At 40.1% G+C, this 23,241-nt stretch overlaps 1 protein-coding gene across 1 annotated transcript in view; it reads left to right on the top strand.

The window, feature by feature from the left end:
* Positions 1–23,241, top strand: part of LOC139949528 (structural maintenance of chromosomes flexible hinge domain-containing protein 1-like) — an 88,275-nt gene that overhangs the window by 29,720 nt on the left and 35,314 nt on the right. Inside the window, exons 9-20 of the mRNA XM_071947905.1 lie at positions 1,081–1,254; positions 4,023–4,156; positions 5,072–5,192; positions 7,740–7,923; positions 9,584–9,781; positions 12,384–12,497; positions 13,290–13,396; positions 13,956–14,038; positions 14,825–14,935; positions 17,280–17,357; positions 18,616–18,735; positions 22,530–22,674. Of these exons, the coding sequence (XP_071804006.1) occupies positions 1,081–1,254; positions 4,023–4,156; positions 5,072–5,192; positions 7,740–7,923; positions 9,584–9,781; positions 12,384–12,497; positions 13,290–13,396; positions 13,956–14,038; positions 14,825–14,935; positions 17,280–17,357; positions 18,616–18,735; positions 22,530–22,674 (1,569 nt within the window). The remainder of the gene's footprint in view (positions 1–1,080; positions 1,255–4,022; positions 4,157–5,071; positions 5,193–7,739; positions 7,924–9,583; positions 9,782–12,383; positions 12,498–13,289; positions 13,397–13,955; positions 14,039–14,824; positions 14,936–17,279; positions 17,358–18,615; positions 18,736–22,529; positions 22,675–23,241) is intronic.

The following is a 23,241-nucleotide window of genomic DNA, read 5'->3' on the forward strand; positions in this document are numbered from 1 at the left end:
TTAACGGGCAAAGTTGATCAATGGAACTTGCATCTTGTTTCTGCCTCTCATAACGGCTAATCGCATGCGACTATGTTGGGAACCAGACTAAATTATTCTGCCGCAGACGATATTCACTCACTGACCTCATTGCATTCATTAAACTTTTCAGGCTCTTTCATCATGAATAATTGTATTGTTTATAACGACTTTAAATAGGAAACAAGACGGGCAAGTGTACGTTTTCACATAGCACTAAGATTCATCTCAGTTTAGGATGGGTGGTTTGCAACACCAATTTGTATTTTGACTTTGCCCTCCACTTACCCTCCCCCGAACACAACGCTACATTTGCAGCATTTTATATGCAGAGCTTTCTAGAAGGGTTGCTGTGTGAAGCACGGCATCCCACTAGTATACAAATATTGACTGCTTCGAGTGCTATGGTTAAAACTATGACTCCCGAGGTGATCCCCGGAGCGTTCTATTTTCTCGAGGCGAAGCCGAGGGAGTCATAGTTTTTAACCATTGCACGAGTAAAAGCAGTCAATATTTGTTTTATAACACCCCAAACATTTCTAAATACTATACTATTATTATTAAGTTACAGACCTGAATGCTACAACCCACGGACGACGCGAATACAGATTGCAAACACTTTTACTTACTGTGTTGCATGTAGTGTCGTGCAATCCGAAATGGTTACAGACTATTAATTTATCATCCTCGTACACGCAACGGACGTCTGGGTACTGCACGCCGTGTGCTAGTCTGTCGGACTAGCGCACAGCGCCATGTGCTAGTCTTCGGACTAGCGCATGGCAAACCGACGCACTATCACACGGCCGTCGTCTAGCAAAACTAAGACATGTCATGTGACGCACTCTAAACCAATGAGCAGGCAGAATACTTGCAAGGGGTGTTATAATACTCCTTAATGCTGGTTCAGGGGCCACACATAGGCTTACTGTGTTTAAACACTTCTGGATGTGGTTATATCATCCGTTTAAACACCCCACGGGATGTCCTCTCAACCAATCGAATGGAGAAACAGTTCCAGATATTTATGAATAATGAATAATTTGATTATTTGCTGACTAGCCACATCTATCACTACTACATTCATGGACCGAGAGGTAATGAGGTATCTGGCCTGGGCAACAAGAGACCTATAAGTCCATTCAAGAATATTGACATCAGCATCAGTCTACATGATAAAGGCAAATCACCTCGCACAATCAACCTACGAGATATCGCCCAGGATATGCAGACAAAGTAAGTTAGGAGATCTCTTCACAATTCCCAGCATAGATTACTCAGGGTTTTAGTTTGATGGGGATGCAACTACTCTTGGTATCAAATGGAACCTTAGCACGAGTCAAAGCAGTCAATATTTGTTTTATAACACCCCAACTATTTATCAACCATGGCAAGTAACGTTCGTACGCGCATTGCATATACACAGACGCACAACTGATTGTTCGAGGTAGTTATAAAAGACGTCTGGGTACATGTAGGCCTACTGCATGCCGTGTGATTGTCTATCACATGGCAAGTGATGCACTCTCACACGGCCGCCGGTTCTAGTAAAACTAAGACATATCATGTGACGCCCTCTAAACCAATGAAAAGGCAGATTATTTGTAAGGGGTGTTAAAGTACAAAATGTATGTACATGTACATCGCACAGCACAGTCACTACGGGTGAAAGGTCAATGTAAGGCTGGCAATACACAAGTGAACAATTACCAGATTCAAAAGCAGCCCTACAAATGGACAATATTTTGGGAATAAATAAGGGAATAAAAAGGTAGAGCAAGTTCTTAAACAGACCTTTAAAACTGGCAGGGTTGTTGCCAGTTCATAAAGGCCCGAGCTGAAGACTAGGACCTTTATTGCACGGCAACGACCCTGCAAGGTTTTATACGGCAGTTTAAGAACAGTCACAACTCTTTTATTTCCTTTCATAAATGTCTTTTTGGTTTAAAGGCGTAATAAAGTAAGAAACTCTGTAAAACTTTTCCATTTTTGGACGTGTTGCATTGTTATGACTGAGACGACAGTTTTCGGATCCGTTCGTGCGCTTAGTCTTGGTGCAAGACGTTTCTCATTTTCCTTTCACGGTTATAAACACCGGTCATTATCGAAGGTTTAAACACCCCCACGTGATGCACTCTCCACCAATAGGAGTAGCGAAACTGTCTGAGGTATTTAGGAATTACAAATTATTTTAATCATAAAGTCGGAGTACTTGTTTGAGCACTGAGGACGCACTTTGGCTCCTGACACTAAAGGAACTTTACAAAAATGGTAAGAAAACATAATCAAACTTAAACGGTCTAATGATGATGATAGTAGAAAACATCCCTTGAAATATTTCTGCCTGAAATGTCATATTTGATGAGAAATAAATAATTTAACTTTGCGTTTGGAGTTTATCACTCAGTGAGCGTTTAAAAAAAAAAAAAAAATTGTATCAATGTCTTGTATCGGTTTTTCATTTTTTGTGTGTGACCCAGATGGTCGATCTCAAACTTCTACAGGTTTGTCTGTTTATGTATTACGGTGTCATGTGTTTTCAGTAGGATAACAGGACAGTTTTTCACAATCAAAAACTGAATGTTTTTTTTTTTCAAATCATCTATCCAACTTTTTAACAACAACACTTACACTTCATGGTTTGTTGAAATTTTTAAAGTTTTGGTTTTACGTTGCAAGAGACAGTCCGCCATTAACAGTGCTTATGCATGCACAACATTGGAGCAACGTTATATGTTTTCACACCTGTCATTGGTTGGTATTTTATTGAATGTTCAGAAGCTAGTATGGCGTGCAAAATAAATCAAAAAAATTATTCAATTACAACTTAACAACTTTAATTTCATTTTTTTCCCAAGGCATTATGGCTACTATATTAGAATCCAGAGATATCATAAGGCAATGAAAGTAAAACACCCCACCCCCTTGATGCACTCACACTTCATAACAATCCGTTTTCCCCCATTTCAGACCAGTAATGTTATGTTTTTCAGGAAATAAGAAACCAATCTATGATAGTTTCTCTTTAATGTAGACTTAATATTTTTTTTTTCATTTTCACTTTAAATATTTTAATTTTTTCCCCATATTGGCACAAATAGTAAATAGTAACCACCATGAAATCCCAAATAGTAACCACCTCACGTGATCCATCTAGTGACTAAAGCAGAATGAAACTCAATCTAGCAGATAGTAATTTTGTTTTGAACTTTCGAGGTTGGATGATGTTTCTTTGATTCATTTGAATATTGGCATAATAATGCACTAGTGATTAGTACCAAAAATCAATTATTTTATAAATGTTTGAGCATAACCAACAACAGGAAACTTTATTCTCAGCATGATTAAGCCTGATGAAAATACAGACCGTGAGTAAACTGCATAGCTTCTGTCACCGGTGCAGCTGACAATCTCGCGGTAAACGGGAATCAAAGTTGGGGACCGAAAACATATGAGGGTCGATAACGTATGACGCTACGATATATGGTGGATTACATAAAGTGCTTACACTGCCAGGAACTATTTTGTGAGCAAAACCAATTCTGTAAATATTAATTTTGGTTTTTACCCATTAAACGTCTCTTACAAGTCTGTAATGTTCCTTTAACATTGAATATTGTTGCATCACTTTTGGATAGGAATCAGCACAAAGTTGTCAGTGTCTCAAAGCGCTTCCAACGTTATTACCCCCTGGTCACTGGGTTTTAATTCATTCCTCAAACCATCTCACCTCCCTGTTGGGGAGTACGCAGCCTGTGCAATATTAATATGTGCTACTCTGCTAAATCAATCACAAGAACCATCTCTGCCCTCATAGGTACCCATTTACCCCTGGGTGGAGAGAAGCAATTATAGTAAGGTGTCATGCTCAGGGACACAAGTGTCACAACCGGGATTGGAACCCACACTCTGCTGAACAGAAACACCAGCGCTTGAGTCAGATGCTCTTATCCACTCGGCCACGACACCCTGTTGCTATCGTTTATTTACTGTCTGTCTTACAGATACATCCGCAGTGCAGTTGATTCCTTTGAGTTCCGAGCAGTTGTTGAAGGAACTGGTATTGTTGAAGGCATCTTAAGATATCATCCCTTCCTCTATGAGAGAGAGACTTACCCTTGTGAAGGGGAGACTCGAGGTATGTTTATCCTCCGACTATCAATTAAGTCCCGGTTCCGCAACAAGCTCGGTGTTTGTCCGGTACGGAATTCCCCCAGTTGTGTCCCTAATATCGCTTATGAGGCCTGTGGAAATTGGTACTTTAAAGACAAAATATAGTGTTCTGTAGTAGGGATATATAAGAAAAACAAACCATACAAACACCCACTTTGTATTCAATTAATCTCACACCAAACTGGAAATAAGCTTCCATGGCTATTTGGTACTACCCCCTAATGGTACAAAAGATCAGCAACTAATCCTTAACAATAGATTGATCCAGCCAGCCAGCCAGAAGAAGTAACCCCAATCTTGGCAGCAACTGTGGAAGTTGATTTGAACTTCCCATGGGTTTGAAATACAGAGTAACAACCGATAGAAACCGGGCTTGAAAAATAGGGATTCTAAATAGATGACATGCCTTAACTCAACTGACAAAATGCCAACAGGGCCATTTTGAAGTACAATGTATGGGCACTGTTTGCTCACAAATACAGGCCCTATTTCATGGCTCTGCTAACCGCCAAATTCTGAGCTTACGATCACTATTCACTGCTTGCACATCAAGGGCCGCATTTATGCGTTAGCCTTGTTTGCATAGAATGCCTAGTAAAGAGGAGTGCTCACGCAAAATCCGCAATTCCTTGATTTATCTGTGGTATGGGTAAAAGTAAAGCATCAAGGCGAATGCAATACACATTTTGGTGTCTCATGGTTGTTTTCCCACAAATGTTTCGCAGGAGTTGAGCACAAGTCAACTGATGCAAATTATTCATTGTGAATTTGTGATGCATTCAAAAGAAGTACATGTATATACCGTTTTTTGCAGTAAAGTTTCAAAATAATGTTCTGTTTGAGGATATACAGTACACTAAATTTCTCCATTGTTGTACAGGTGAATATGATAATGCTGAAGATAGAGACTACTACAATGAAGTCAGACCAGCTAGGGGTAATCGACCAATCTTTGAATGCTACTGGAATGGGAGACTAATTCCATATACATGTGTGGAGAAGTAAGTGTTAATAAGACCCCCGAATCACAAAGTCATTAATGTAGTCATTAATAAGTACCGTAATTTTCGGATTATAAACCGCGGTTTATATGTTGATTTTGACATTTTTTTGAACTCCTGCGGTTTATTCTCCGGGCGGCTTGTAAGCCGACGTATAAATATTTAAGAGAAAAAACGGCATTTTTTAAAAGAAAGATCGGTCGTAAACTATTCTAATAATAATGTTTTTTTTTCTTCAACGAGAACAAAAACCTGCCTGTGTGATGACAAAATCCTGTTGAAAATCCCACCACAATTGTATTCCGTGTTTCCTTTGTAAAACGTTTATCAACCGCCCTCAGCTCCCCCTCTCAGCGCAACTCGGGTTAGACTAGACTGGTGCCCGTCTATTTATCCTAGCGATCTCTACATGCTGACGTCAGACATTCAAGCTATACTCGTGTCTCAGCGAGATAGACTCGTCCCCTGTCTATTTATCCCACGATCTTTATATACTGACGTCAGACATCCAGGCTACACTCTTGTCAGCCAGCGGTTTCTTCAGGTCAACCACGCACACCGCAACAGCAGAATGGTGAATGGACGTACGCCAAGAACTATGCCGCGCCGGGGGTCAAACAAAACGTTTTCAAACCGACCTGATTGTTGAGTCCAGTAACATTGGGAATTTTATTTCCAGGCGGCGCAAATATGAGGGCGTCGGCGAACATCGCTCAATACGGTGCCCCCAACATCTGTTGTGCAATTTCGAGATTGAGCAGCGCAATTAACAGATTGCTAGCTTTACGAACTCGCATGTGTACATGTGCTTAATGTGCACGCTGCAGGATACATTACTACACACACGCTACGTCCGTCCGCCCGTCCGTCGTTGCAATATCTGTTGTGGATCCTCGTTGTGGGACTACACTTTGTAAAAGGGAGGGAGAAACAACCACTTTTCTTTAATTCCCTTATTGAACGACCCATTTCAACCTTATTTCCCGTCTACTCCGATGTTTAATAAAAGTGAATCCCCTGTCCTTATGATTACGCAAACAATAAGGTAGCGCATTTTGTTTCATTACTACCGCTATACAATAAAAGTGAGGGAACAACTTTAGCCGTCCCCATTATTATTTCTTTTATATTTTATAAAGGATTTTTTTAGGAGCTGTTTACATTTTTAAAAAATGTTCCTTTATACATTGTAAACAGAAACAACAGTCATAGACAACTCTCGTTTGTGTTGTGGTAGCCCTGAAAAGGACTGTTTGGTTTTGGTTTGTTTATTTTCTATTTAAACAAAACGGAAGGCAAAGGATTCCTTGGATATAAATCTTCGCACTGTTTCTTTATCACTCACTGCTTCTGCAGACGAATCCTATGTTGAAACGATAGTCAACGCACTGTCTGAAGTTAATTTTTATTGCAACACGATCTCACTTACCTACAAATAAAGTAGGATTTAACTTTGTCAATTTTTAAAACTGTTATTGGGTTTTTTCAGTATCACAATAATAAACGTATTTTCAGTTGTAACTTTCATCAATAATTATCCAACACAAACAATAATGTGGTCCCGCAAAGGGGGTGCTGCCAGCTTACAAAAAGAATACTATCCTATAATAGATCATTTCAATTACGATCAATAGTGTAAACTTCAATACATTTCTACTCTAATTACGACGCAACTCCCACATTGCGGCAACTATACAAGACTGACTGATGTGCCGCCCGCCTGTCACTGCAGATCGCCACAAAGAGGACCGCAAACAAGCACGGCCCCTTTGTGTGTACGCATGCGGTGATTGGCCGTTTGATGATTGGCCGTTGTTGATTGGCCGGTGATAGTTCCATTCATAAAATCTTGGCTAGACTTCGGACGGATCGAGTAGAGCGGCTGCCCATTGTACAACAAATAGCTTGAACGTCTGACCCACGCTTCGAGGCTCGGGGCCCAGTCTAATCAAACGTGGACAACTTTTGTCAACAGAGGGCGATGCGATGCAGGGCAAAGTTCAACTATTTATCGGTGTGCGTTGCCGACCGATCTTTGATTCACGGACAGTTTGTTGCCAAACAAGTTCACAAAACATGGTCAACACAACCGATCATCAAATCGCAAATTCTTGAAAAGGGTTGTTGATGGAAAAAAAGTATAACTCAGGACTGATAGTGTGAGATAAAACAATCACCCGTAACGCGGCAGGTTTGCGTACTTCACTTCCGTGTTTTGAGGTTAGTTTTTTCATGTTTTATTTTTATTTTGGTCGCGGTTTATACGCCGCGCGGCATAAACGCCGACACCTAAATATTTTTTTGTAAATTTTGGGGAAGTGCGGTTTATACGCCGCGCGGTTTATAATCCGAAAATTACGGTACCGCTACAACAGCTTTGGACCACATTGTTTCACAATCCAGTTTTCATGCGCAATTATATAAGCATATTTTCCAACCTCTGGGATTACAATCAAACTTCTTGAAATTATCAGTAATCAATAATCTTGAACAATATATTATACGCAATTATTTCTTGTACATAATGTTTGTGTTTTTACAATGCAGCTTTGATTGGTGTGCTGTGCCAAAGAAGCGTGGATCCATTCCCACTGAATGTTACAATAGAATATCAGGTGTTCTGTGGACCAATGATAAGTTTGAGATTAGTACCAACAAGTTGACATTTATGGATCTAGAGGTCAGGCTCAGAGACAAGAATACCATCTTTCAGAAGATCATCCTTGGGCAGGTCAGTCTCATCCTCACTTACAGAGTGTAGAAAGTCACAGGCATGCAACTCTTCTGCGGTTTTCCGACATTAAAAAAAAAGAAAAAAGTAAATTCATGCTTAGAAGACAAAAATCTGCATTGGTTCTTCCGCGGAAGTTTACTCAAACAAAAGCATCACTGTATTTTTGGGCTAATAAGCCGCCCGGCATATAAATCGCAATGCCCCCAAAAATAAAAAATAAGATTTAGGTGTCAGCGTATATTAACTGCAGTTGCGAGCGCACACAGGGAGAAGGGCAGTGCATATTTTGCAGTCCCTTGTGGCGATGTGCAGTGACTTGGGTGGCATATTAATCATTGTACGTCGCCACAAAGTGCGAGTTGCGTTGCATAAAGTAAAAATGTATTAAAGTTAACAGCATCGTTTTTGCAGCAAGCGCCTATTTCCTTTTGTTATTTGTATCATTATTGTGGCAACTGATCAACGTTGCAGCTACTACCACAGTTGGCGCCAGTCAATCCTTACTGCCCCAAGCTTTAAATGAACGAGGAAAGAATAAAAGTTAGCAAAAATCTGACAGGCATAAATTTGTATACAATTATTCAAATTTTCATTGAAATAAGTGAAAAATAAAGAAAAAACTGATTTTAAACGCCTAATTAGCGTGTGTATTTTGGAGGCGTCCACTTTGCATGAAATATTTTTTTTGTAAAGAATTTTCGTAGTGAGTTTGCCCATGGTTAGGCGATGTACAATTTTTCCTGTCTGTCTTGTATTTGTTCTAAAAGTATTTTACAATAGATCTTTCTTTAAAAATTGTGCACTGATTTTTTTTCTTTTCTTCAAAAAGTTCAAAAAGGGTAAAATCAACGTATGAACCGCGGTTTATTAGCCGAAAATAACGGTACACAGTCCAGACACAGACACAAGTACATGTACTCCTCAAACATGTACACCATACCTTCTACACTATGTTTTGCACAGTCTGGCTCCTTAGTGTTTTTATTGCCTGTTGTATATGAGGGATGTGGGGGGAACCAGACGCTGTAAAGACCCAATACACGGCAAGCTTAAATATGGTCCAAGTGATCAACAGGAAAGTATAAGCTTGTTGTAATTGCCTGCGTTTGTTTCGGCTAAAGAGTTGCATGCCTAAAGTCAAATACATTCAATACTCTTAATTTAATACTGTGTCAAGTTTACTCATGTTTTTGGGGGGTATCAAGAGATTGCAAACCATTGACTAATCTCATTACTCAATACCATTAAAGTACATGTAGATCATTTTTGGAAGTGCCAATTTATTTGTGTAATCTACAATCCCGGCCAAAATGCTTGGGCCACCTATTTCCCCCTTCCCCTGCTCAATATTGATGGCAGCGCAGACCGCGCATTGACAGCCAACATTGAAAAGGGGCTCGGGGGCCATGGTGCGGTAGCCCAACGAGATATGGTCGGGATTGTAGTTCAAAAGGTACACCTTACAAGCAAACGTTGATAATCTCATTACGTTAGGCATTTCATGAAACCAGTTCTTTCAAATGCTTAGTTAAAAATAGCCCAGCCGGTTGTCTTATAATGTGTCGGGTAGTCATTTAAAAACAAAAAAAGACCTTTTTTTCTTCAAAATGTGAATTAAAAAAATCTTGTAACTTTCTGTTATGTACTTTATTTGAAGGCCCAGCGTGTGAAGATCGACCGTCAGTTTAGTGAGTGGTTAAGAGAATGCCATGAATCCTTTGATAAGCAGGTTAAATTTAGTGGGTTTGAGGGGATAATATCACGGCCAGAGATAACTGTGAAGAGACAACAGTCACCATGGGCAGTCTTCAAGGCCATTGAGTGGGATGGAAAGGAGTTCACAAGAGGACAGCTGGTAAATATATTCAAATCATTATTATAATAAGTATAGTATCAAAAGGCATCTGAGCGGTTAAGAGCATCAAATTCAAGTTCTGGTCATTATGTCATCGGAGTGTGGGTTCGGATCCCATTCACTTGTGTCCTTGAGCAAGATACTTTACTTTAATTGCTTCTCTTCACCCAGGGGTATAAATGGGTACCTGCGAGTGTACAAAAAGAGAAAGATTAAAGGAATGTTATTGGCCCAATGACCAGGGCACTAATGTAAAGTGCATTGAAGCGGTTATTGTGAAATGGGCTATACAAGAGCTTGTTACTAATGGAACTTCTTACTCACAGGTACCCATTCTAGATTTCTATCAACTTAGGCTTTCGTTTTAATTTTTGTTATTGTATATTATTTTAATGTTATTGTTTGTATTTTAGCACCATGAGCACCTTTATGGATTTGTGCGCTTTATAAGTTCATTATTATTTGTTATTGTTATTAATATGATTATGATTGGTCTGTTGGAATATGCAATTCGCTGTTTCAAATTTCTGTAGAGAAATCCAGCGTTTAATTTTGTATGATGCATGAATGAAAACTTCCAATCTCAAACTTGTCATGTTCTAATAATAATAGTAAAGCAGTTATTATTAGTTCATAATAAATAGTAAAAATTTCTTGTTAAGGAATTAGCAATTGCAAACATCTTACCAACCAAAAGGACATCTATATTATAAAAGCGCTTAAATCGCATGGGCGCCGCCATGTTGTTTTCACGTTAAGTGGTGCCCGCACCCTGCTAAAATGATGCGTCCTGGGGTCAATTTCGGGGTACCCGTGGGTTGGGGATATGTGTTGTTTGTGACGTCACAGTCAAAGTGCGAGCGTTTATAACTTTGTGATTGAGTGCAGGCGTCCTTTGTGATGTCACAGTCACAGCGCGACCGTCCAGTAACTTCGCGCGTTCATACAGTAAAGAACAATGCATGGGATCGAGCTAGGCACGACGACAGGACGAAGGGGGTTATTAGAGCACGTTGTGGGACAGGGAGAAGGAAGGGGCCGCTGTGTGGTACGTCTGTTGGAAGGGGGCGGGGGAACGGCCAAAAAATGAAGGGAACATAGTAAAAGGGCTGGGAAAATAATACGGAAAGGGAAAAAAGGAAAAAGGGACAAACGATGACATTGGATAGGGAAAAATACACGAAACGCAAAACCACCTGAATGGCGGGACCCGCGCGGAACGGGGAAAGTTATGGGCCGGAAAAAAAGTGCAAAGAACAGTTCACGGGCGGGATGTAGGGAAGAAAGTACGGGTTAGATTTAGGATGGGGACTAGCCTTTAGTCAAGGCGCACGCGGCACGCCGGATAGCATGCACAGCCCACAAAAATGTAGTGCACGAAAAAAGACTATCACCGCGAGCGGCGAAGCGCCTGCCTTTACCAACTCGTTTTGGGGGCCTTATGTTTTTCTTTACATTTGCCCATGATTTTGGTGGGAGAAAATGTAACGAATTTGCATCGAACGAACTTGTGACGTCATGCAAGTAATTGTGGCTTCTTATTGGCCAGCAACTCACCACGCTAATGCATTATGCATTACATTTTCTCCCATCAAAATCGTTGGCAAATGTAAAGAAAAACATAATGCCCCCAAAACGAGTTGGTAAAGGCGCTTCGCGGCTTCGCCGCTCGCGGTGATAGTCTTTTTTCGTGCGGGGTTGTGCGTGCCATCCGGTGTGCCGCGTGCGCCTTAACTAAAGGCTAGATGGGGACAGGAGGAAGGGGCACAAAAAGGTATGTCTGTGTAATGGGGGACGGGCGGGGTAATGGCAAAAATAAAATGACAAAGAAAATGAACAGGGCTCGGGTAGGGATTGAAAAATATGAAAAGGGACTATCATGATATGGGACATGGAACAGGAAAATATGTAACAGGAAAGAACCACAAACGGGACCCCCGCGAAACTGGAAAATATGAGTTATGGGCAAACAGTGGCAAGCAAAGAACAATGCCAATGCACGGGATCTCGGGGACGGGAGGCACGGAGGCGTGGGTTAGATATGGGACGGGATAGGGAAGGGGCACACGATGGGATAGGGAAGTGGGGAAAAAAGAACGGGCTGGTGAGGGGGAAAAAAGAAAGGGGACTTGAAAACGATACACGACAGGAAAATAATAACCTGTGCGGGAACAAAATAAATGAAACGGGATATAAAACGGACTGGGAAAGAACCACTATCAGGACCCGCTGGAAACTGGAAAGCACTGGATGGGATTGACAAATAATGCCGAAAAGGAAAAAAGACGGACAAGGGTTAATGTACGATTTCACAAAGCACTAAGATTCGTCTTAACTTTGGATGGGTGGTTTGCCAGAGTGATTTGTATTGTGACCCTGCCCAGCCACTTTAACCCTTTCCTGTACACAACGCTACACTCGCAGCATTTTATACGTAGAGCTTTCTAGCGGGTTGCCGCCCAAAGCGCGGCATCCCGCTAGTATGATATGAATACACTAAAGAGTTAATGGCCCGACGTTTCGACCATACAGAGTGTTTCTCGAAGGCTAAAATTTTGCTACAATTTCTTGTTAACAGTTGTTATATAATATTTGTTTGTAGGTGCGAACGATACGTACAGTGCCTATCATGAACGCAACCATCAAGAGATTCTTACTGTTTGGTCATCATGAGGGAGATGTGTTTGCCACAGGAGGAGAAATGGAAATAACACAGGTTTCTACACCAGCCATACTCCAACCATCTTAAGATCTATCTATTTTACAGCTTTGACTGGGACAATAGTCATAGACTATAGCCCGGTTAATACTTCCTGCAAGTGCAAATGCAATAAGAACTTGGACGTCACAAATTCGCAGCAAATAATTCGCACCAGGTGAACTGTGTTCTGTGAACTGTGTTCTGTGAACTGTGTTCAACTCCTGCGAAACATTTGCTGCAAAAATGGCCATGTGAAGCCAAAATTGTCTTTGCATTGGCAGAAAGTACATGTATGAACTGGGTTTTGAGTCAAATACAATGAGTGTTTGTAATAGTGCACCCTGTCCTTATTATAGGCACGATATTCCCTCATACTTAGTTGGATTTCCCATTTTTGTTTTCCCTTGGAAAAATCAGAAAAACTTGTTATTAAATAGCTTCAAAGTCTACATTTCAAGGCTGTGGACACTATTGGTAATTACTCAAAATATTTATTAGCATAAAACCTTACTTGGTAACGAGTAATGGGGAGAGGTTGATAGTATAAAACACTGTGAGAAACGGCTCCCTCTGAAGTGGAGTAGTTTTCGAGAAAGAAGTAATTTTCCCCAAATTTGATTTCGAGACCTCAGAATTAGATGAGGTCTCGAAATCAACTTGCATCTGAAAGCACACAACTTCGTGTGACAAGGGTGTTTTTTCTTTCATTATTATCTCGCAACTTCGACGACCAAGAGCAATTGTGATCAAGAGCAATTATTGATTTGTAAGTTAGTCAACTCTTTTCTATATTCTTGAAACCACCAGGAGCCTGCTCTGTTGTACAATGAGGTGCGGATAGTCCCGCTGTGCAAGTTGGATCGGACCACAAATGACAGGACGTTAAAGAAATACATAGAGGAAGAAGAGGGAAAGTAAGTTTCAACTTAGGCCGTGTCTCAAACAGGGGAATTCAGCTACAGCTACGGCTAGATCAGTGCGTCTGCCAGTGCTGTAGAGTAGGCAGATGCGGGCGATCTAACCGTAGCTGTAGCTGAAGTTGCCGTTTCAGACAAAGCCTTATAAATGGACTGATTCTAGAAGTTTATATTATTAGCTCAATGATGACAGTGATTTTCCAAAACAAAGAATAAAGTCAGGAAATGTTGAATTAAATCAAATACATCTGTATCAAGATCAAATTCATAAAATCGTAAAGATAAAACCCATATGGAATACCCCACATTGCAGAGTAGGATAAATGTATGTAAGCAGGCGCTCAAAGTTTTTTCAACAGCCTGTCACATCCCTGAATAGTGCAATCTGTTGGTGACTCATTGCTTTTATGAAAGTATCCGGTTGTAACTTACTGCATTGAAAAAGACTGCTCAACTGATAACATTCCAATTCAACTTTCCAATTAGTATTCTTAACCCTGTGTGATTTGTCCTGCTTAAAACATGTACAAACCATGTATGCTTATTTTAATTGCAGGCTTCCAGAGAAACTGGTAGTGACTTGGCCTGATGGTTATGAGATCAAACAGGGTGAAAGAAAACCTGCTGGCAGCACTGTGGGTGAGATTATAAGCCTTGTATATGATATCATTGGCCGTAGTACGCGGCTGAATGCGCCTGAGTTTTTTGCCAATGCAACGTATTTTTGACCCCCTGTGGGCGCATTTCAATAGTATTTTTATCACTTCCAGGGGGGGGGGGGGGTATATGGGATTCGCCAGTGCACAGTTTTAATTGCCATTTTGTCCTTTTTGTTGCGCCATAGTTTTAAGTTGCTTAACAGGTGGATTATATTAGTTCCTTTAAAGTTCTTATTGTCCGTGATGGATATGATGTACATACATGTACGTGGTGGTAATGTGTTCCAATCTTTAATAATCGTTTGGGGTATCGGTGAATGTATTCCTGGAAGCAATACAAATATGTTTGAGAGCGCGCGCATGTGTTAACAAATAAGGCACATTGGAACGTTGATCTAGTGCTTGGTACAGTATTGTATTCACCCTTTACTAAGGCATAACAAACCAATGTATGATATGTTGGCGTAACCATGACTGACCCTAAACATTCGTGACGAGACGGGCTGCTTTCATGGAAGTCTGGTTCAGCGAGCGCGAGACTGTCCTCTACTTTGCTTTGCTCCAGTGCCTTGACTTAACCAAAGGCGCTGGCATGGGCAAACGTATCAAGCACACTCATTGGTCTATCCAGAAAATGCTCAGTCCCATCATGCATCACACTCACCATCACTCACACTTTTTATGCTTACAATTATTTTGAGTAATTACCAATAGTGAGGAGTGCCTTTCACAAGAATGGATCTTGATTTCTCTATTCAATCACCAGGAGCTATCCAAATAGACATCAAGAATCGTAAAGGAGAGTCTATCTCACGTCTACCTGGCTCACATCTCACTCCTAAGAAGCTTCTAGTAGAGCTCAAAGTCATCTGGCATGGTAAGAATTGTAATCACTAACAGGGCCCTGAGCTCAGTGCTTTCAGTGATGGGCCATTACACTCATGATCGGACAAGTCCGGAAGTCTTGCGTTTTTCATTTGAATATTAATACACCTCACGGTATGTCACAAAACCCGGGCCACCCTGCCTTCACGCGCAATGCGTCCGAGACTGAATTTACCCCGACTCCACTCTACTCACAGCCGGAAACAAAAGAACTTTGGTGGCGGGTAGGACTCAATAGATCAAATAATTATGTATTTAGTAGTAGTGTAATACTTCTCGTTTATTGATTTAATTTTCATGCCAGTGGTTATAGCAAAGATATTGTGATTATTTTTTTGTTGATAGTTGTAAATAAATATCTCATATTCTGTACGATAGTAGAAGAAGAGTTGATTATTTTGGAGTCGGGGGGTAAATTCAGTCTCGGACTAATTGTGCATGAAGGCAGGGTGGCCCGGGTTTTGTGACATGGTGTAATATTTTGAACAGAAACAATTCATGTTCAAATAACTTTAAGTTTATTGAGTAATGAAATAAATACTGCAAAGAGACAGTCTTAGTTGAGATTAATGTTCTCTTCTTCCAGTATCTTAGTGCATATAAATGGGTGTTGTTGGGACCCAAGAATTTTTTTTCTTGAGCAAGACATTTAACCACAAGCTTCTCTCTACCCAGGGGTAAATGGGTACCTGTGAGGGCAGAGATGGTTCTTGTGATATTGACTTAGCCGAGTAGCGCTATTGTAGCATAAGGCTGTATATTCTCCAAAGAGCTGAGATGGTTTAAGGAGTGATTTAAGGCCCAGTGACCAGGGGTAATAATGTGAAGTGCTTTGAGAAACCCTCCGGGCTTGAAAAGCGCTATATAAAAACTAACTATAATTATTATTATTTGGATGGTGTATTGTGCAAACACTGTTTTTGTGGTCCAGTAAACATTTTGAGCTACAAGCCCTGTTGTGTCCTCAATTGGAGCCCTGCCTAAAGTGGAGCATGGATGGATAGTTTAAAGGGCTTCTTTGTGAACTCAATAAGGAGCCCTGCCTAATGTGGAGCATGGATGGATAGTTTAAAGGGCTTCTTTGTGAACTCAATAAGGAGCCCTGCCTAATGTGGAGCATGGATGGATAGTTTAAAGGGCTTCTTTGTGAACTCAATAAGGAGCCCTGCCTAATGTGGAGCATGGATGGATAGTTTAAAGGACTTCTTTGTGAACTCAATAAGGAGCCCTGCCTAATGTGGAGCATGGATGGATAGTTTAAAGGGCTTCTTTGTGAACTCAATAAGGAGCCCTGCCTAATGTGGAGCATGGATGGATAGTTTAAAGGACTTCTTTGTGAACTCAATAAGGAGCCCTGCCTAATGTGGAGCATGGATGGATAGTTTAAAGGGCTTCTTTGTGAACTCAATAAGGAGCCCTGCCTAATGTGGAGCATGGATGGATAGTTTAAAGGACTTCTTTGTGAACTCAATAAGGAGCCCTGCTTAATGTGGAGCATGGATGGATAGTTTAAAGGACTTCTTTGTGAACTCAATAAGGAGCCCTGCCTAATGTGGAGCATGGATGGATAGTTTAAAGGACTTCTTTGTGAACTCAATAAGGAGCCCTGCCTAATGTGGAGCATGGATTGATAGTTTAAAGGACTTCTTTGTGAACTCAATAAGGAGCCCTGCCTAATGTGGAGCATGGATGGATACATGTAGTTTAAAGGGCTACTTTGTGAACTCAATAAGGTGCTCCTGCTCTAGTGTTTACATTGACCCTGACTAGAACTAGTTGCACTGTGAGAACATACTCAATGTGAAGGCAGCTTGATTCAGTCATGTTTTAATGGTAACAGTTAAATGTGTTGAATTAGTCTTAGAAAGTGTAGTCAAATTTCTGCTTTAAAAAGGTACATCACTATTATCTGGAAAAATAAATGTGCTTCATCTAAATTGTGTGTTTTCAAACAAAAGTATGGATACGTCTGTCCTGCCAACAGAGAACTAATAGTTACTTATTACATAGGCCTATCTCTGCTGGCATCGGTAATGTTTTGACCTTTTCAGGAGACAGACGCCTCTAACCCTATCTATGCTAAAATTCTAAACTAACTGGCCAGTTGACCATAGAAGAAGACACGAAAGTGGTTTTAAAAAGGTGGGTTTTTATTTTACATTTAAAAGAGATGAGTTTCTGTTCGCTACGTATCCGAAACGGTAGCGCATTCCAAAGCTTAGGGGCTGCCACAGAAAAAGCCCTATCACCAAATGTAGTCAACATTTTACCAGAAGACGGCCTAAGAATGACTTATTGTTGACTAGTTGATTTAGCTGATGTACTTTCCTTTGCAGCACCTAATGGTGATGAGGAGTTAGTATCCCATCTAAGTCAACATGTCAAGGCCTGGGGGTTCTGGTTCAAGAAGATGGGTAAGTTATCTAACTGCATCAGTGCTACTTCATTCCACAATCTATTGAGGAAATTGTAGGTTTTTGTGAAACACAGTACTTAAGGCCCAATTGCTTTGTTATTTGACTAGGCATATATAAACCAATCTTTTTGGAGGATTCATGTGGTTCTTAAGCCAAAGACAGCTCTGCGGCCTTTTGAAGACCATGCCGATCACCACAATCTCAAAAAGTTATCAAGATGGGGGGACACTATCTTGCAAATGATTAAAGACTAAACCATGACAGAACTGCTGGCTATGACCGGGCTCCGCTTATTTTGTGCATGTTCAAAATAAGCATGGGAGAGAATACATCTTCCTGACTTAGGAGATCCCACCCCAACTAAACCACACTCATGGAGATCCTCAAAAGTTTGGCCACACTCTCCGCCACTTTTCCATCGTAGTAAAAGCGGCGTCTATGTGTAAACCAAGAATGCAGGGGTTTGGAGCTGCTAATTTTCAACCATCCAATGTACATTCATTTTTTAATGATCCTTAATTCTACTAACTTTTTGTTGGTTTCCTTGTGGTTATAATGTTGAACCAACTTAAGTATTTATAATCCAATGATCAATTTGATAACTGTACAGAAAGGTTAGCGGTAACACCATGTAATGACTACCTGTAAATGAGAAAAAGAACCGTTGGTTTTAATTCGACGTTTCTATCTGTATTTTATGATCGTCTTCTTGATAATATATCTTGTATATTATTAAAAGTTTAACTGTTAATGAAGTAAATGCAGATGCACAGCACCAACTTTAACCCAGGTTGAAAATGCTTATCAAATTGTTTTCATAAGAAAAGTATTCTTGAAACCAGCCATAGCATTGCTTCATATTCTGTGCCCAATTTCATAGAGCTGCTGAGCACAACAATTTGCTAAGCATGAAATTTTTGCCTTGATAAAAATAGGATTACCAACAAAATTTTCACGTGACTTTCAGGATAAGCAACCAATAGCTGAATACCAGTAACAAGCAACATGCAACAAATGGAAATTTGGTTGGTAATCCTGTTTTTATCAAGGAAGAAATTTCATGCTAAGCAAATTTGTGTGCTAAGCAGCTCTATGAAATTGGGCCCTGATGTTCTAAGAGCATAAACTTTTCAGTTTACTGGTGGTCTGTCTGTTTTCATTTGTTGAGAACATGAAAAACAGTGGGAACCACACTGTTTGAAATAGTAATATTTCTGATTAATTAGTTTGATGGCCTGACTATTTGTATTTGTAGAAAACATGAAGAACCTTGGGAACCATACCATTAAGGTACAGGTTGTACTGAATGAGAGTGGAGTGACAGAGTTTGGGGGTAAACCACTACCAAGCCAAAAGATCAAGTTCAGCATTACAGGTATGTATGTACATGTAACATCAAAACCAACAATATATAATACAGAGTTGCTTTCTTAAGGTTAGTTCAGCATTACAGGTAACATCAAAATCGTGGCACTTGTGTCCTTGAGCAAGATACTTTACTATAATTGCTTCTCTTCAACTACACATGTAGGGGTATAAATGGATACCTGCGAGGGTAGAGGTTGATATTGTGTATAAAAAAGCTACTTTCGCCGAGGCAGCTCAGGCCTGTGTACTCCCCAGGGAGCTGAGAAAGATAAAGACTCCTGCCTGTAAGAATGTACCAAATTAGGGGGGGGGGGGTGGGTGTGATTCTATGTTGGGGAAAGCCACTTATAATATCTACTCTAGGCTGATGTGATTGTCCCAAATTAATGATAGAGCCCTTGTTCATATGATCAAATGTTGACAGGGCTTCGAAGTTGGCTCTTGACAGAAAATACTGGTGTTTTTTCATACAACTTCGAAGCCCTGTCAACATTTTATCAAATGAAGAAGGGCGCTATCATTAATTTTGGACAACCATGTGTGCCTAGATATTATAAGTGGCTGTCCAAAACTGAAAGGATAGAGCCCATGTTCTTTAAATATAATCTTGAAAAGGCTCTGAAGTTGGTTTTTGACAGAAAATATAAAAAACACCCATATTCTTTGTGACCTTTGAACCTTTGGTTGTGTTTTTTATGCGTTGCTGAGAATCTATATAATCATAAAATGGAGACAGTTTAATGGGATCATATTGGCGCGGTGATTTCTGGACGACACAAAAACGCCCGAAATAGGCACTAGTGTAGTTTCATATGACCTTTGACCTTTGTTATATTGGTGGGCCAACATGATCCCAATTATTTTTCACTTGAAATCTGAAGGATCACTCAACTTAACCAAATACAAGAAAACATTGATGGGATCTTGTTGGCACAGCTACTTACAGTGATGAGAAAAGTGAATGTTGTGCCAATTCTAGACCAAAATGTGTGGAATGGCAATACAGGTGTACTTAGAAAAATCTTCAAAAAATCTTTTGACATGCAAATTGCAGATATCCCAAGATTGTTTTTCATTTATCATTAGATGAAAACTTTTCCAACACCCGGTTGCCATTAAAAAATGTTTTCGATGTTGGCGCACGAGGTTACTGAGATGCGAAAACGCAATATATTGGTAAAATTTGAACTTTGACCTCTATTATCTCTCTGCGCCAATGAGATCCCACGCACTTGATCTTATTGGCGCATTGAGTTATGAGGCATTGAAAATGGCACTAGGGCACTGTTCGTCAAAGGTTCAGGTCCGCGTAACATGACGCGCCAACGAGATCCTATATTTGTTTTATTACTTTTTTTACAAGCCTAACTGAAGGTTTAAAAAGATGTTTTAGTTTTGTTCGGACGAATTTGACGCACATTTTCGTGTTTACAGGGCTTTTTGGCCAAAACTTTGATAACTGATAACTCCAAAACCGAAAGTGTCAGTAAAGACACATTTTGGATTTATTCGTTTGGTATGATGATGTATCAATCTAATTTTTTGGAAGAAGATAAGAGAACCCATGAATCACCACTTGCAGACCTGCCAACCAGTTTGCATTTTGCGTACCATGTACGCATTTTCACCCCTGAGTACGGTGGTACGAGATAGTCTGCAGAATGTACGCAAAAAGCTAAATCTATATCGCGGTGTTTTGAAACTGCAGCACGAACGGACAATTTTGTTCTCAATTAAATCAACTGTTATTCGTTCGACCACAAGTGCAAAAACAACAGATCAAAAACACCCCACATCTGAGTGATCATTATGCGCTTCGATAAAAAAGAGGTTGTGCTTGGAATTATTTTTTAAATTCTTACTCCCGCTGGAAAACTAATAAACCAATGCGTAACAGAGGGGGTGGGAATGGCGCATACCAGTTCGGTCAACCTGGTATAGTACATGTACAGCCTTATGCATGGATTTACATGTACATGTACGTGCACACAACGCACGTGTTCGGCTCGAATTCGTTCGGCGTCGCCGTGTGTTTATACTATGCAATATGGACGCCGATCGAAGGCGAAGTGTCAGTGATTGGGGGGAAAGTACTCCTCCACCCGGAAAAAAGAGAAAGAGAATGCATGCTCCGAAGAAGTTTATTCCTCAACGTGGAAAATAATGCATTTTGCACAGTGCACGTGTGCAGTCGGCAGTGCACACAATTTGACATTTAGACATCTCAAAGAGCGGCAGCAGTTTAGGTCAGGAGGTAGCATTGATGTTATTATTTACGTCACGATTTTTCCCCAACTGCCGAGAATTTGGGGAGAATAATTGGAATTTAATGGCCTGTAATCTTTGTATAAAGCATGATAAAGGAAACAATGATGAATTGAAGCAGGCTTGAATTGAAGTGGAACTGGAAAACTCTACGGTGGGCTTTCGTTTGTCCGTTTACTGGGCAACCAAAGATGGATACCAAGTTATAATATTTGCATACCGAGTTTAAGTTACTAATAATTTAGGAACATTGTTCAACAGAGCTTGTCAATGAAATTAGTATATGTTACTGGATCAGAAATGTGTCAAAATGGGCTCACCGCCCTTAGGGAAACCCCTGGCCAACTTTTTTTGTGATATTAAAATAAAAAACTTTTTGGCCCTTCAGTTTAGCATCCTTAATCTAGGCATTTGGAACATAGTTCCAGCAGTCAACTGGTTATTTAAAAAAAAAAATTCTTCAAACTGTTAAGGTCACGAGCACAAAAAGTCAGAAAAGGCCACATCAACCACCCCTAAGATAAACACTGATATCATGATACAACTTTTTTTTATGAAGTAGCCTGTATTTTGTGTGAATATGATATATAATTACATTAAATGAATGGTTCATCTAAAATGAAGTGGTCCATGGTTTTTGCTGACTGACCGTAAGCATTGTGCCATATGCTGACGTGCACTGGGCGATCTGGTTTATGCTGCTGCGATAATGTGGTACTCAAATTTGTTTACAAGGTTGTCAGGTCTGCACTTGGTACATTTTTACAGGCAGGGACTCTTAAAGGAATGTTATTGGCCCAATGACCAGGGCACTAGTAAAGCGCATTTAGACTTTATTTAGAAATGCGTTATAAAAGAACTTATTACTTAATACTATTAGCAAAATACATGTAGCAAGAAAATATAATTTCAGGACCCTTAATATTACCATTATTAATTTGGCTTGTGTCAATCAAAATAAACTTGTATAAGAACATGACAACCCTGACAAAACATATAACAGCTGTTCTTGTTTATGTAGATCAAACAGGATTATCTAAATTTAGTGACACTGGTTAGATGTTGAAAACAAGAAGTATAGAAATCCAGTTAACCGTCCAGTAACAAATATTGTAATAGGATATATTGAATTCAAAGCTTGTGCAACTAATGAAATGTACTACTCAGCTTGTTGCGCCTCAAATAGTTGCAACTCTGACACTAGTTAAGACTTATTTTTAATTCCCAAGATTCATTGCGGCCTATTGTTTGCCCCATGCGCAATATATTGAAACTTTGTGCTGACAAAATTTCCTGCTGAAGAGATTGAAGGATTGTGTCACTGATGTATGATTGTGTTATGAAGTATATACATTGCATAAATAGTCATGAGCGACACAATAGGTTCACCAAGCTGAGAGTCCCGAGTATTTTTGTAGTTACAGACAAGGCGGCATGATTAACCGAGTCGCAACTCAACTAAGCAATCAATAGTTAGTCGCCCAGGCTTATAGAATACCATTTCCAATAGACTCTATGTAACTTTGCTTTCTTCAGAGGCTGCTCCTAATAAGTTCAGCGTGGGTCTCTTAGATCCTCCCTTCAGGGTAGGGTTGCCTTTTACCATCCCTCTGGAGCTCCAAGATGAGTTCAATCATTCTACTAAACCTATTGCAGATATGAAGCCAGTACTGGAAGCAAGGTAAATTGTAACTGTAACTCCAATTCAAAATGTTTCCTTGTCCTATAGAGTGTGTAAGTTCAGACCTGATCACACAATCATTATTAAAGATAAACAATATTCATGGCAAACGTCATGGTTGTGAATCCCACGCAAGTAACACCCGTTTCAGACAGGCTGCCAGAGTTGAGCCAAACCAAATAGATTAGGAGTGATTCTAGGTCGACCCAAATAAATGTTGGTTTCAGACAGGCAAACTTAACATTAAATTGATGCGGCTCATGAAAAGATCAACATCTAAAATCAAGGTGCTCCAGAGTAGTTCCGAACAACTGCAACAGTCGATCTTTTCAACTTCTTGCGTGTCAAGTCGCTCCCAACTGTTTCAGACGTCTAACTTTTCATGCACTTAATTCAGAATTTGGTTTAGGAGCGCCTGTCTGACAGGGGTGCCTGTGATTGTTTTCACAGAACTTGGGTTTCAAGTACCGAGTATGCAGTGCTTACTTACATCAGTGTATGGGTAAAACCAAATAATAATATTCATGGTTTAGGACTTTCACAATTTTGATACTTATCCAAAGATTG

Source organism: Asterias amurensis, chromosome 17, assembly GCF_032118995.1.
Source record: "Asterias amurensis chromosome 17, ASM3211899v1".
Taxonomy (NCBI): Eukaryota; Metazoa; Echinodermata; class Asteroidea; order Forcipulatida; family Asteriidae; genus Asterias; species Asterias amurensis.